The 17,056-nt window shown below is 35.8% G+C and overlaps 1 protein-coding gene across 1 annotated transcript in view; it reads right to left on the reverse strand.

Moving 5' to 3' along the window:
* Positions 1-334: 334 nt before the first annotated feature.
* The window catches only part of grid2 (glutamate receptor, ionotropic, delta 2), a 128,599-nt gene continuing 111,877 nt past the window's right edge, over positions 335-17,056 (reverse strand). The window contains exon 9 of the mRNA XM_088008452.1: positions 335-830. Coding sequence (XP_087864578.1) covers positions 688-830 — 143 coding nt within the window. The 3' untranslated portion in view covers positions 335-687. The remainder of the gene's footprint in view (positions 831-17,056) is intronic.

Below are 17,056 nucleotides of genomic sequence, written 5' to 3' on the forward strand. Positions count from 1 at the left end.
AAAGAAATACGAGCCTCCGTCTTGTTTGAGAAGAAGCTTTACTCCGTAACAGCATTAAATACCCTGTTGTACAATTTATCACCCAATTTCGTTATAATCCATATAATTTTATTGCATGGTTTCTATGACAATAAAGATTATTATTATTATTATTATTATTAAATTACAACTAATTCCATGCTTCTTATCTTATTACTATCTCTCCTCATTGTATGTACACTTTCATCTTCTACAAAGGAGAGGACACCACCTCACAATGTGATAAATAAATGATTGAGACAAGATTGTGTATATGCACGTGTGTGTGTTCATGCCGAGAGAAGCAAAAAGGGTTCTAAAATTTCTAAGTAGACAGCTGAACTTATTTTTTAAAACACAACGAAACCTATGCAATCCTTTATAAATGAGACTCATGGGTTTTCTCAGAATCAGTAAGATGCTTCCAAAATTGTCTCTGGTTTAGAGGAGACCTTAACCCAAGGAATGTAATGGTTGTAGTCCTGGGTATGGATGTATGCGGTCGCTCCTGATGCTCTGACACCAGACCAGTGCATATTTTATAAATCTGCCCCAAATGTATTTAGCAAAAACAGATGGATGCTGCTAACATAAAGAAGTTTGAGTTTGTTTTTGTTTCTTTTTTTTTTTAGGAACTTCTCTTACGAGGTCATAATTTGTTGGTGGTACTTACTGTATAGAGTTCTCTATTCGTGAGATGGTGAGGAAAGCAGCTAGATTGGCTGTGTAGGAAGAGATAACAATGAGAGCAAACATCCACCAAAATCCCATCATCATCCTGGTTGCAAGGGTGGTATATGGGACTTCTCCACCTAGGAAAAAAAAAGAAAAAAAGAAAAAGACGATAACAGTTAAAAAAATGTGTGAAAAAAGAGAACGTGTCAAATTACAAACATACAAACATGACTTTATTTAAGAATATAAATATGCTCAAACAGTGCATTACATCCTGACAGATTAACACAATGTGATCTGTTTTGGATTGAAACTGATCTCCACTGTGTGAAATGTATAGAGCACTACACACTGAATCAGAAAATCACATGCCTTAAATGTTGCACCTCAAATTTTACACAAGACATATAAATACATAAATAAACTGTCTTCTTTTAACACCCAATGAGGACCATAGGGCATTTTTATATAAGACAAAAACTTAACAGGAAGTTAGCCCACAAATGTGCTAAATCATGAGCCTGTGAGCCTTTATGTTATCCCATTCAATCAGCAATTCTTCTCCTACCAAAACTCCAACACATACTTGACACCCACATAATCCCATATTCCTTTTATATTTCCACTTTCCCATCTATGGTGTTTTTTTGTGCTTTTGCCACTTTACTCCAAGGCTTTTCTTTTGCCAGGTTAAAACATTTTATTCAATTTGAATGTGTTATCTCTCCAAACTCTGGGTTTTATACTGTACTTTGGATGTTGATGTCGCGTTTTACAGCTAGCCTGAAGGCACTATAATGTATGGGCATTATATTTCATGCAGCTCACATAATCCTTGTGCATGGCTAATGTAGCATCCTATGTTATATTGCACTTGTTTTATTTAATTAAAAATGCATTTAAAATTCATTAAGCATCTATGATCCTTTTTTTTTATATATAAAACATTGTTATGATCACCTCACTAGAAAATGTTATCAGTTGAACTCTTCTAAGAGAATATTTTTAAAACAGTGTTCATGAGAAATCCTGAAGATCTGAATTGAACCTTTTCCCCTTATAAATGTACATTTTGGGTACAAATATGTATATGTATTGTAGAATTGATTATGTCAAGAATTGACAATGATGTTAATTGTTGGTAAAGACGCATCTAGTTTACAGAAATAAAGAAATCCATAAATAAAATTAATCTTGACAGCAGGAAATTAACATGTTTTAACTTAAAGTTGACTTACAACATTCACTCTCTTTAAAAAGAACATAATATCAGAAGATAAATCAGGTTTATTTGGCTGTAGTGACGATCAGAGTCGATGGAGATAACATGGTCAGGATAATATCCTTCTTGTTTGGGGTTGATCATGGTAGCAGCTAAACAAATGCCAAGTTAGAGTTTCAGGATTTCTTTCTCACAGTGAAGCTTCTCATTTACACTTGAAAGTACAGAGTTCCTGTTTTGTCAAGACACCGTACAAATTTGCTTTGGTTAAAAATCTGAAAAAAAAAGAGAGAGAGAGAAAGAGAGAGAAAGGTTCGTGTTTGTGGATTCCAGTGCACGCAAGTCGTGTCTTTGTGAACGCAGCTTGGCAGCATCAAAGGAGGCCTGCTTAGTCTGCTCAATATAGCTTTCTATTCTTATTTATGGTTTTCCTCCTCCTCTGCTCCTTCTTCTTCTTCGAGATGAAGAATCAATCTGAATCTTTTGCTCATAAAGGCTCACCAAGGATGTTGCAGTTCTCAACTCCTACTTCATCCTAGTCATTCCTGCAGGTTTGAAGCAGAACATCTACCAAGATGTTTATGTGTTTCGTTTTAGTATGTTGTATGCGTGTTGGTCAGATTGTAGTAAAGTCTACCTGTTAAAGGTTTCTGTCACATTGTGTGCTGTTTCTTAGTCTAGTGATTGAACTAAAGACAGATGGCTTATACCTAACTTCAGCTGGTAACAGTTGCACTAACCTCTGATAGTGTTTTGGTTTTGTCTAAAGTTTAAGCACTCTAAATATGTGAGCTGTGAAGGAATTTAACTCCAAAAACCTGAATCCTCCTGCATGTAAGTAGAGATTTCTTCAGTAGACAACTCCATGTAACTTGTAGCACTTTTCCTGTTCAAGTTCAGAGTATTAAACAGGATGGTGGTAGTTTTGTTTGTTGCATTTAATCAAAAGTGTTTTTTTGTAAATTTTAAATATATTTTTTCAGATTTGTCTTTTGGTATTCCAGGAATGCACTGAGAGTGGAGTAAAAAAGAGTAAAACTGTAAGAACCCCAAATTATTCACACACACAAAATATTTAGATTGAAACTTCATTTTCATTAAATAAAGTGTTAACAGGAAACAAGACAGGCATCTCTCAAAAGGTAAGAACAACGTGAAAGCTGTATCTAGTTAAACATATTCTGATTGTGTCTACACTTATTTAAAAAAAATGGCATATTTACAAATATTTAAACCTTTCCTAATAAAGAGAGGATGAATCTTTATCATCAAACTTTACTTATATTTGCTGTCCAGTTTTTTCATGTTTCCAATGATATTTGATAATTAATCTAGAAGTTTTCAGGTTAGGTCACTTTGCCATATTCTAAATATTTGACTCCCTCTACTGATTGTCTACAGGGTTCAAGCTGAGACTGGACTCATTTACTTCCAGTCAGGAAAAAAAAAATCATGTTTGTAAAATTCAAAGAATCTTTAAAGCTGAATCTGTCATGGGTGTGAATAATTTGGAGTTAAGAGTACATCTGTCAAACGTTAAGACAGAGGTCTTCAGCTTCAGGCATTGAAGAAGGCATTGCTTCTACACACCTGAAATAATCAAGTTAACATCAGGACTCTGAACAGATGACTGCGTACTGAGGAGGTAATTGAACCACTTGATTCAGGTGTGTTGGACCAGTACACTGGCCCCTGAAGACTGGAGTTAAAGACCCCTACTTATGGTGTTTCTCAGGCCCACTTGGAAAATCCTAATTGGTGGATAACTTTCATTCTCATGGTAGAAATCGATCCGTCAGTTACCTACGCGATGTAACTGGTAGATTGACAACTGCTTTTTTCACTCATAGTGATTGACATTACAGGCCAAAAAAACAAACAAAAAAAAACTCTTTCCCCGTTTTAGTGACTTTTAACACTGCCAGTTCTGCTGCTGCTGCTTTTCTCATTCACTTGCTGTGTAATTAGTCTGAATCTAGTTCTCTGATTTTCAGACTAATAGTTAACGTTATTTTTTTTCTGTATTCTATTCCCAAAATGTATTACGATGGGATTATTTGTCTTTACTTTTGCAATGTTTTAAAATTAATACATATTAAATCTGACAGGTGGTCTTATAATACCGAAGCATCTGTTTATAGCCAGCGAGTCATTCTGATTCCTCAGTCATAATGACTAAGAGGACTCTGAGTCATTTTCAACTTCTCTGAAAAAAGTCATCAGAAAAACTCTCAATATTTAGACTTATGTTTCTGTGCTTGTTTCAGTCAAATCTCACATGTTTTTGGTTTTTATTTGTTTTATATTTTTCTACAATCCAAAAACTGCTATGGTACATGAGGGCAACTTATTATTTGGACATACCTCATCCCCACAAATGTACAGTAACTACCTTACGGTCCTATCCATCAAATATCATATTGCACTTCAGAGAACCAAAGTTTAAAATGTAATAAAATCTTACCAACTTATAAATACGCTCACATTTGTCTATTACGAGGCTACTGCACCACGAGTCTTTCTCGATCCCTTAATGCTGAGTCAGGCTTAATTTAGAGTCCAAAATGCTGAGACTAAACTGCACTCCATTCTTACACGATGCAGTCAATACAATGAGGCAACTGAAAGGCAAAACATATCAAAGCAGGTAAAGTATTTGACTTTTTCAATGCTGACATATTTTTTTGTATTGAACTGTATTAAATCATCTCATTTTAAAGCCAAAGTGAATCTGTTTTTTTACATTCTTTGAATACAAACAAACATTTAAGGCATTTTTTTTTTTCAAGGATCTTTTGAACAAAAGACGTCTTCGAATTAATACAGTCCAATAACCACCAAAAATCTTAAATATGCTGTTAACGCTTTAAAAAATTATCACACTTTTTAAATTAGTTATCACTTTCTACATTCTGGCATGAACAACTATAATAGTGAATAAAAACATAATTCACTGGTGCCCAGTTGGGAATCCATATTTTCTTATTATGCAGCAATCCAATAAGCCATCAATGCATAGTGACGTAGCAGCAGGTGGCAAGATGTATCATGCTGCTTAACATAACTGATTCTTCATGGCTCGAAAGTTGTGCCATAAATAAAAAAAAATATTTTGCATCAGCTAAAGGAAAAACTGCTCTTGTTTTTCTAAGTCTTAACATTTCTATATAAATCAAGTAAAGACGCTTAGTCCCACAAGATGTTTTGTAAACCTATTTGATTTTCTTTCTATTTTGCATGTATACCGGCTTCTTGACTCCTAATTGCATGATGTCACAGTTACCCAACTACATCAGTCAACTTACTGTATATAAAAATGCAGAGGGTTACTCGACAGCTCTTGCCCCAGAGATCCTTGGATGTCGAAACTAATCTCACGAAACGGTGTGAGTTAGATCTTTAGACGATCCAACTGGCTCCTTGCAAATCCTTTCCAACTTCTGAGATTAAAGTAGGCTTGCATTATTTGCTCAAAACTCTGAAAATACTTTACCACTAAATGCAAGGTCTCTTCAAAGTTACAGCAACAGACCTGAGTCATTGCTGGATGCAAAGCAGCTCCAGTGGTTCATTATAGGTGTTTAACGAAGGAATGCATGGCTGGAAAATGTGCCAGTGTCGACTTCAAGTAAGAACCCCTGCATCTTCACCGCCTAGTGATGCAAGACCCTTTCAACAACAATTTGCCAATGTTTTTTCAGAGCTCTGAAAAATGTTCATTCGAGTGACTTTTTGATTGAATAGTTCAGCAGGAGGTTCACAATTACAAAGACTACAATGAAAAGCTGCAAGGTTGGAGTCTTGGAGCATTTTAACAGTGTTCAGTCTTTACTTTTTTGCTCCTGTCAAACCTTTCAACCTTTGTGTTTCACTCTGTGAACTGGATGAACTTGCCAAACAGTGTTTGGAGGTCAGGAAACCGCTTGCCCTTCAAAGGTTAAGTAACGGAGACAGACACACTGTAAAATAAAGATATGTGATTATGCAATTTTGAAACAGAAGCACTGATTCTTTGTATTTTTACGACGCGTTTCAAGTTGCAAACACTTTCACATAATAAACTTTGCTAATCATCCAGCTTGCAGACAATGAAGGTCGTTTTGTTTTATGCAACAGGAGTCTGTGCAGATGTCTTCTCAAAGCTTTGGTCTTTAGAAGAAAAATAATTATGTTTATAGTCCATCAAACTCTGAATCAAAGGAAGGAGGCTGTTCAAAGCAACATCTGATTAAATAAGGTTCTTCTCCCATATCAAAGCATGGCAATGACTCATCAAGAATCAAGACCACAATACTTCAATGTTTTGCTGTATTTACTTAGATTAGAAGGTCAAGGATGAAAAAAAAAGACAAAGAAGAAAAACATTCCTTAGACCAGAGGTTCCCAATCTATGGGGCGTGCCCGCAGTGCCATTGCAGGGGGGGCGTGGATGAAAAAAAAAAAAAAAAAAAAAAAAAACATGAACGCTGTATGCGCTGGGTTTTTATCTTAGAGTGGCCAACTCTGTTATTCCTCTATCAATTTGAAACAGTAGGGGCTTCCGCACTTCCCATATCTGTGTCTTCTGTCACTTTTATCAGGAGTTAAAACCGTTTAACCTGTTGTTAACATGTCGTAACCTGTTTTTCCGAGCCGCCTATAAACGCAACATAAGCGCTACGATGCTCACGCTGGGTTTACACCTGTGCAGCAGTGAAAGAGACCTGCTGCTGCTGTGCAGAGCTACACAGGTGTGTTAGAATCACGGCAGCAAACCAGAAATACGCAAAGAACTTTTCACAGTTTTTCCCCCAAACTAACCGACTGTTGAGTAAAGCTGTTGGATGCAGATAATGTTAGCTAAAAGATGACTAGCTAATATCAATACATCACCTTAAGCTGGTTAACAAGTAGCTTGTAGGCTACTGGTGTTGTTGTCTATGTTCAGCTACGATTCATTTTGCCCCCAAAAAAGTTGATTTCCCCTGTTCGTCTGGAGCCGGGGCTGAGTATAACAGGGAGTCTCAAAGAATCCAGCCCCCACCCCCACTTCGCTCACACACATCGTTCAACCAGATAGCTATTTGTAATCCATGGGGGGGGCCAGAAATAGTTTGGAAACCACTGGGGGGGGGGCAGGAGAAAAAGTTTGGGAACCACTGCCTTAGACAAACGACAACCATGTAAGGAAGTGTTACGTTGTGCATATTATTTGACTCTCAGTCAGCACAAACAAATTAGCAATATCTGCAAAAACATATCCATGTTGTTCAGTCTTACACATACTTAGCGAATCAGTCAAGCTGCAGTGCCTTATAAAAGTTTGTATATCCTTCATGTTTTGTCCATTTTACTACCATAAAATTTTAATGTATTTAATTAGAATTTCTTGTGACAAACAACTGGATACACTGGATTTCTTTGGGATTTTAGAGTGAAGGGAGTTGAAATTTATCAATACCACACTTTTCAAAATTATATTTAAAAACCATGTATGACTTTCATTTCACATAGTTGAGCCCTTTTTAGTCATGGTCTGTCACATAAAAACTTAACATATATTGAAAGTTGGCTAAAACGTTGTTTTAAAGTGCTCAACAACTATATTTACAAGCACTTAATAATCTATGAATCATTAACTGCTGAACTTAAAAAAATAACTAATGTGTCTAAATCTAACATACAACTAAAAGAAAACACAAAGCAAAAAAAAAAAGCTTTCGATTCAATAACCAGCAGTCTTCTACGATAAAATCTCTCTCTTTTTTTTTTTTTTTTTTGAGAAATCTTCCGATACACCAACAACACTTCAGCCTTACAGGTAGAAAATAATATTTTTTACAAAAGCAATGTACCAGTGGCAATTAGCAGAAAACCTGGCATGCAGCAATTCAATTAGCTGAAGCATGGTTCATTTCCCAGGTCCTGCATGAAGTTGTTGCAGATTTTTTTTATTTTTGACCTTGTAAGGAAACCACCTCTCTGCTGTAGTTGTTAATTTTTCAAGCCATTATACTAGCAGGAAAGGAATGAGTGAAAATAATCATTTTTGGTTGCACATAGCTGCTGGAGGCACACCATAAAAGGCCCAGTGGGATTGAGTACAAAGGCATGCCACACCTTTTAGATTTTTATTTTTCCAAAATGTTTACATATATGCATCCTGTCCCTTCCACTTCCCAACTGTGTACTGAAATCCCAACGAAGTACACGGGTGACTTAATCTGCTTTTTATACCGACTTATTCTTCATCAGTGATTACTAAGTTTGTAGAACGGGATTCAGACAAACATATACAGGAATGTAAACTTGTCATATGTGGAGAGCAGTTTTGGTATGTAACAATAAAAGAGCTCTGGTATATATAAATGTAGACCATATCTTTACCACTATTGATTCTCTTATAAGATAGAATAAACTGAAGTTGAATACGCACCTTTGGAAAAAACAAAACAAAACAAACAACAAAAAGAAAGAAAAAAAAACATGTCAAGAGACATTCTTCTGCAAGAGTGGAGGGGAACCTCAAGCAACAGAAATGAAAAGAGTTGTGGACTTCTACATGTTTGGTGTGCTAAAATATTCCATAAGTCAACTCTTCAGCATCAAACACAGTCACTCTATCGTTGCCTGCCTCCCCCTTTCACATCATCTTGCTGCCTTGCTTCATATCTTACTACCTTCTTCCTCTGCCTCTCCCCTCTTTTCTGCATCCTTGTTGACATTCAGCACTGAAGGTAGCTGCAGATGAGTGCAGCTTTGAAGCCAGCCGAGCAGTGGGCACATGCAGGAGAGTTTTATATATGTGTGACTTTCTTGTAAAGCTTCAAATCTCATCACTGAGCAAGAACCGCCACTGCCACAGATTATACCCTCTGCCGTCTGATGACTTGCAGGAATCATTATTTATTTATTTATTTATTTTTTTACCATCAATTTCTTCTCTAGCACCTCAATCATGCTCGACCGCTGCTGTCCCGGTGATTATAAACAACTTGGAAGAGACATATTACAGTGCCAGAGCCGGGGTGAAGAGGGAAGAAGTACGAGAATAGAAAAGGGGAGGAGGAGGACGAAAGAGGGCATGCATCCCTCCTCCAGCAGCTCTCCAGCCTTCTGCTTTTCAATCTCTTCATTGTATGTGTGCCACCTCTAATACCACTGGCTATCAGCCAAAGCTGAGGGGGATTTTCCATGTGGTTAGCAATTTTTTCAAGCCATCAAGTGCTGCCATTAAAAGAATCCGGCAGGCCAGTGAAGATGAGGATTTGAGCTGAGAGGCATGAAGTTTCTGATTCAGAGATGTGCAAAATTGTATCTCCTCTTACAGCATGCTTTCTAATTTCCTATAAGAACTTCAGACCGTGGATATGTTCAAAGTTACGGATCAAACAACTAGGGGTGACTGAATTGGATGGCATAAACAGATTGCTAAGACACAAAAGTAAGTCCTTAGTTCATAAAATGTGGAAAAGTCATTAACAATATCAATATCATTACCCATCCATCATCTTTCACGCATTTCCTAGAAGGGACGAGAGGGGTGCTGGTGCCTATCTCCACAGGTCAATAGGCGAGAGGAGGGGCAAATCATTACTAAAGGACAAATAGCAGCATGTTTTAGAAAACCAAAAACTGATTGTTCTGAAGCTCTTTTCAGACACTGAACGCTCTTAGGTTCTTACTGTTAAAGCTTGGATATACACTTTCATACACAATGGAGCTCACATTTTTTCATTAATTTGGAGGTGTTAAATTTAAAACTACTTTTAAGACTTCACTGATTGGAAGTGAGACAGACATTTCCCAAAACATCATGGTACAGAATAAAAGGAACATCGATTGAGAAAGCAACATTGTCTGTTGTTATTATTTGAAAAATGGCATGTCACAAATCATTTATACCAATTCAATAACTAATAGAAATGTTTTATTAGTACTGCAGCAAGCAAGCCCTTCCTATAATTGCTGACCAGCTCTGTACATGTTTCCATTGTAATTTTAGTCATTTACCTTTGGCAATGAGCTCAAGTCTTTAACACTGGAAGAGCTCCTTGTCATCACCCTAATCTTTAGGTACTTCCAAAAATTATCCCTGATAATCCTGTCAAGACTCAAAAATGTTATTACTGCAACAGAGCAATTTTAGTAAAATGAAAACACTACTTTAAACTTAAATTTGCAAATAGTATGAATAATGTTGGGTTTAACTATGTGATAACATAGTATTCACCTAATTTACTGAGCAAACAGCTGCACAAAGATTAAATGTGAATACAAAATGAATTAACTCTAAATGCAAGTCAATAATTATAGCAAAGACACCTTGGGAAAATATATGTTTTATAAAGATGAAAATACATCCGAGGGGACTTTCAAAGATTTTTCAAAAACAACACTGCCCACTGATAAGGAGTACAATCAGTCAGGGCACATAATAGTAATTTTTATTGTTAATTTCTTTCAAGGCTTCTTTTAATATTAAGTATGTTGCAAATTAAAATCTAGAGCAGATAAAGTAGACAAAAGAGTACAAAAAGAGATGGAGAATGGAAATGGCAAAATGAAGAGAATATATATGTAAGAAATGTGGTTATACCGCAGTTCAGTGTGGTCAAAATGGATACTTGTTTTAGCCATAAGGAAACTACATATTAATTATACAACAAGCGAAGAATAATATGTCTAACTTCATATTTGCAGAGTCATCTTGTTCAGAATGTGTTCAAAACCTACAGGGGTTTAACATAATTATGAACTTCAAAATTAGGTCCACTGGGAGAAAAATGTTTGAGAATGTACAAAATCATTCTTATGGGAAACCGATGAGGCATTTTGCATTTACCCATGTTGACTTGTGCAAACAAGCACAGAAAAGCAACTTAAAAAGACAAAAATGTAAATAATTTCATGACTTAGTATTGCTTTAAAAAGTGGTAGTATCAGCGTGTTTGGAAAGAGATGTGGAATAAGCATAAAATAAGAACAGATCTCTTTGAGTTACCTTAAAAGAAAAGTATCACACTTTGAATACAGGCAAAAAAATAAAATAAAATAAAAAAATCAACGGAATGAATGTGTGTCGTATTTATTAAGCTTTCAATGTAGCTAGAAAGGGAACTTTATAAATTGATTTTTCAAGCAGGCTACTGTTGGTTTTCCTTCATTTTGAAATTGAAATTATGCTTGCAAATATGTTTTTTTAAATTGAACCATTTCTGAAAGCTGATTCACACACAGTTACTCATTTTTATATTCACAAAAATACTTGAAAGAATAACAAAGCTGGACGGTTTTATTTATAAACACATACCCCAGACTTCAGTAAATTCTTCTCACATGGTCAATTAAAGAAAAAAAAAAGATGTCTAATTCTATCAAGCAGATATGTTTTTTAATATATTAAATCCAAGGGCCCACATTTAGTCTTGAGCTTTTCAAAGTGGTATTAATACCGTTTCCTTGGCTAGTTCTCCCCTTAACAGTGACCAACTTGCGTCATCATCACTTTCAAACATTTATCAACATGGTTCACTTCTCACTCCCTGAAATGCATAAAAAAGCAGCAGCCAGTAAAGTTTGAGGCTGCGGCAGGTGATAAACCACTCTCTATTCCCAATGTATGAATGCTTGTGAGTATATGTGCTTTAGTGTGGCAAGTTCCCACTGTCCTTGCAGAACAGCTAAATGCTAAAACTCCTTCACTAAATGGGCCTCTCGGAGTGTTTTTGTGTGTGCTGATTTATGTACGTATCACATGCAGAAAGTGCTTGACATTGGATTTGTTAAAGAAAGTCTGGCTTTCGTCTTTTTCCCCGTTGCCTCATCAGCGCTTTTCCCCTCCTTTTCATGGTTGTTAGGGACATGAAAATGATGAGATCAGCAGAAATTTCTTTGAGCGTATTTACAGAGCATGTTCTCCTGCTCACCTCCCATAAATGGATCAATACAAACTACGTAGTATGTAAGGGTTACAAGAGCTGAGAGGACGCCAGGGCTACTTGTGTTTGTCTCAGCCATTAAGTGGCAGTTTTTTTCATGTTCTTGTCCTTCAAGGGGATAAAATATGGAGCAAAATTAGTTGAAATCATGACAATTCCTCAAGAAGATAGGAGATCATTAAAGCTGTAGGTCATTACAACCTGACATTGAATACATGTAATCCATCATAGATTGGAAACACTGAGTAATTCTTTCAGTCCTGCAACATTGTGTGTGGTACGTACACAATCTACATTGACAGTCCGGGAAAAAAATACCATAAAGTCTCAAAGCAAAGCACAAAATCAACAAAAGCAGTTCAAATAAATCTGCTGAAAAGGCTATGGTGTTTGAAATCAGTAGTACAGCCTTGTTTACTGCTGGAACGTAATTAAATCCAGTCAGATCTATCTCTAGCTAAAAGCAAAAGATGGGACAAATATAAAGAATAACTACTAAGGCTTACTTTCCATGAGTGTTAGAAATGAATTCATGCACTTCAGCTGACAGGAGAGTTGCTGGTAACAACTGGCTCCATGTAGCCTATAAGAAGCTTAACTGCTGTGGGATTTCAAACTGGTCATTCCCTAATAACCTCATTTAAAATTTTAAAAATACTTTATTTTAGTGAACATAATCAGTTACAGAAAACTTTAGAAAGCAGTACAGAGCAAAAGGTGGAGGAATGCATCTCAGACTATTTCAGACCCTCCTCTGGTGAAGTGATTCTAAAGAGCATCAAAACAAGGAGGTCACTGCAAAACTGGACTGAGTGCAGATGTTTATCTCTCACTGTAGTTTATAGATGGACATTTTTTTTTCATAAAAAAGACAACAAATATTTTTTTTACAGAAAAAAACAAAAACACAAAACAACGTGACTGATGAACAAATCCAAAGGAATATTTGTAGATGCCTTAAAGATATCCATTAGTATTGTTTTGGGGACAAAAACAATACTGACTGCGTCATCCTAGGTTGGTTCTCTACTTATGAAGTCTGCAATGTTTTTTTTTTTGTTTTTTTTTTGGTCGTTATTAATTTGTGATTTTTTTAAAAGTAGAATGTGTACTTTTTTTAATCAAAATGTTTCAACTGACGTATTTAACAGCAACATGATACTTGCAAAAAGAAGTTAACATTTTCATATTTACATTTATTGTTCAGTTCTAGTATGTCTGTATGTCACACTGAGTTGCATATGCATGATTTTTATCTGGTAATTTAGTTGTGGGGATTTTACCTAAGTTTAAGGAATCTACTTGATTGATAAAAGCAACAAGTCTTAAAAACTATAATTTATGACTTAAGTTTACAGCTTACTAAAATACAGTAAGTCTTAAGTTAATTACCTAAGACTTGGAGGTGACTGTAACAAAAAGTTCTTTTATTTAGTTTTAAAATGTGTTCAGCTGAAGGACAATGTGATGTCAAAATACTGTAGTAGCTTAAAATACAACATATGAAGTCACTATAGAGAAAAGGTAATTTTGGCTGCTTTGCCTTAATTGCTATGAGCAAAACAAAACTGACCTTGACAAGTTCGCACTCCCATCTCCCGCATCATGTCAAACTATAGCTGCATGGACACACATGCAAATTACTCTGTGGTCTCATTACAGGTGACTGGATTCAAAATGTGTGCCGTTCTATCACACGAAAAAGACCAGGGCTACCTCCCTCAGTGCAACTTCTGACAGATGGCTCTCTCAGCAATTTTCCCTCGACTGGTACAAAGTGTGCAAGTGTGTTTCCCCTTGTGCATACACTCAAGTCCATGGGTACGTGTGCACCTTCTAAGACCTTTCATTTGATAGTGATTGTGTTTGATTCGCTCATATTCAATTTTAACAATGTCATCCTCAATATTTCACACCTCATGACCCACATTCTGTACCCCTCTCCATCCCCGCCTCTTCTTGCTGTCCTGCCTCCCCAACTTCTTGCTTTATTCATCCTGTCGGTTTTGTCGAGGACAGCGTGTACACACTCACTTTGGAAGTTTTCAGAGACTTGCAGCTTGCTCTGCAATTAAATGAAAACATTCCATTATGCTGTACATCCCTAAATGTCTGGCAGTTTTGCATGTTTATCCTCATTTCTGCATGAGTATATGTGCCTGGAATATACATTTAAGCATAAATTAAGGCTTTTCCAAAAAGGGTTTTGGCACCACCTAGCAGGTTTTGATTAGCATATTGGCTATTGCCTATCGTCTAATGTATTTTCTATTAAGTCAGCACACATTAAATACATCCGAGGCCACAACAAAGGGAGTTTTCTCCTGAAAGAATGTATATAGACTGTATTGTGCATTTTGTATTTGCAAACATCTAATTTGGACTATATTTTGCAAATATCAAAGTACCTTTTCTGTGAGATACTGTAAACAAAGGGAACACATCTTCTGAACATTGATGTGAGTTTGAGCACTCTCTGTGATTTTTTTTTGTCATTTTTTAATTCTTTTTATAAAGTATATTAAGAGAATATTGTAGTTTGGTTTAAAATACAGTCTTCCAAATACCTGCATCCCCTAGAATAACTGTCAGCATTTGACAAGGTGGTATTTTCGCTATAGAAACATGGATATTATATTTATCTTTGCTTTGCAGCAACATAAAGTGTCAACTTTTCTATCCAAGTGACTGGGCTGGCACATTAGTGAGTCATTGTTATTCATCTGTGATTTTCACACTGGTTTTAAAAAACATCTTATTTTGCTCTCCTATCTTCAACACAACATTCAAAGATTGCCACCCACTTTCTTGACACTACATCCCCATGAGCTGTCTTGGTGTAAATAACTGTTGGGTTTTCAAATGATTAAAGACATACAATTTCAATTGTTGCAGCATAAAATGTTTTTTTTTTTATATAAGATTTATGGTGAACTATGCAGGAAGTCATTAATGTTTTCAAAGGCTAAAAGCCTTGAGTCTTTCTTTACAAGCTTCAATGCCTAAGTGCATCTTCTCACGTCTGATTAATCATTGAAATGTTCTCACCTGTTCAACACCAAACAATAATGTGCAAAAACCAGAATCAACAAGTCAGCGGGTGCTTTTTTCTGTTATTTACCATTGTCGATATTACTTAAACTACAGTAGAAGTAAAGCAACTAAATCTATATGGAAATATAAATACTTTAATTATATATATATATATATATATATATATATATATATATATTTTTTTTTTTTGCTTCTTTAGAAATATTTCTAAGGAGATATAAATAGTTCCTTAGTAATTTAGTTGATTTAATGGACACAAGAATTAAAGATGTGGTGATATAGATTGACACCATACTAGTTTACTCATGATAATATCTGATTTCTGGTAAATCTGTTGTCACATTGCTAACTAAGATTATGTCAAGACGAGAAGAAATGTGTAGTCAGTAAAGATGCCAAAAAGTCTCAATGAAAAGCTCGTCGGGTTAACGGGTAACAAAAATGAGCTGATGAGCTTAAACTGAGACTGCTAAAATATAATGTGTTTTCAGTATCTAAAATGATTAGCATCATCCCATCCCTCTTTTCTGTAGGTACGTACTTGCTTTATGTAAGTACTTTTGTGGTACTTACACAAAAAGTACCATGTGCAAAGGTTCCTCAATTGATGCCCACAACATTTTTGTTATAAGGCTTGGCTTAAAATACACTACAATTACTGCAACAAAAAAGAGACTTCATATTCCTTATGTTCCATTTCCTTTTGTATTAAAATAAGGGCTTTTGGAGATTTTCAGTGAGATTATGGTAAGAAGCGGCCTAGAAGACACACATGAACTTAGCATTTATCTCCATTTACTAATGTTTACTAAGTGAAAAGAGAACTTGTTGCAACACTGTTTCTTAAATAATAGACCTACATTTCCCCTCTTTTTATTTGTTGACAAGCATTCTCTAAACTGCATTGATCCTTAATAGGGAAGTGTTATTATAAAAGGTCTATTTCATTATGTTGAAGTTGTTTTTTAATAATACATTGTGACCTTTATCCGTTTTAGGCAGTTGTCTATGCATCAAATTTACTTTAGCAACTGTACATTAATTAAAATTCGGTGGGGAAAAATGACTGTGAGCACAGCATCTATCATGAAGCAATTAATTCTTTTGTTTATTCCAGTTGCATCCTGCTCAAAGTATGACCTTTACGCCACATACTGTGGGAAATAAATAGGATTCTCTTAGTCTGTTTATCTGAGGCAGTTAACAACAGAGTGCCCCAAAATAAATATGCTTGTATTACAATTACTCCATCCTCCTAGAAGAAACTGCTTCTCTGTCTCCTTGAAAAAAAAAAAAAAGGAATCTGGGTAGAACAAAACAAGCTGCTAGCATTGTGCTTTGAAGCTGGCTTTGACAGATGCATATTTAGTGGGTGGTACCCATGTTCAGTAAACATCAAGATGATCTATAGAGTGAAGCCCTGACGAAGATAACTATTATATCTGTTTTCTTTAAAGATTTGTTCACTCAACAGATGTTTTCATTGTTTTATGCAGCCTCATCATTAACACATTACCACAGAGACCTGGAACACAAGAGACAGCATGTATATCTCATTTGCATATGGAAAAAAAAAATCTAAAATATCAAAGCGACTAAATAGGTGACATTCTTCCCCACGATGGAAATACAGTTGATGTAAAGCAAGTCAAATTAAGTCAAAGACACCTCATTTTTGCTGAATATAAACTCACAGAACACTTTATTAGATCTACTTGTTTAACTGTTTCACATTTCAAGCTTAATGTTTTTAGGCACCCAGTAAGCAGCAGCTGCACGGACAAAAATGCTTTGTTGACGTCGCCGCCCAAGATGACGGAGAGACTACTTCAAAAGCCACTCATTACAACCAAGGTACTTGGGCTCTCTTAACACACAAACACATTACTGACGACGTACTAGAGAAGCAGTAGCAGCACCCACACTGGGTGCCACTCTTGTCATCTGAGAATAATAAACTGAGGCTACAATTCACACACTATAGTTGAACAACGGCAGGTTGGAAAAAAAAAATAAAAATACTGACTCAATTTGGGGGGCTATGCATGCATACAGCCATGAATAAGCACACATCGGTGTTCCTCTCCACAGTGTTCACTGTATCACAAGTTAACCCGATGTCAATCCAATAGAACATCTTTGAGACGTGGTGGATTCACTTAATAAG

The sequence above is a fragment of the Poecilia mexicana genome, unplaced genomic scaffold, assembly GCF_051168715.1.
Source record: "Poecilia mexicana isolate PSO_F unplaced genomic scaffold, ASM5116871v1 scaffold_9, whole genome shotgun sequence".
Classification (NCBI taxonomy): Eukaryota; Metazoa; Chordata; class Actinopteri; order Cyprinodontiformes; family Poeciliidae; genus Poecilia; species Poecilia mexicana.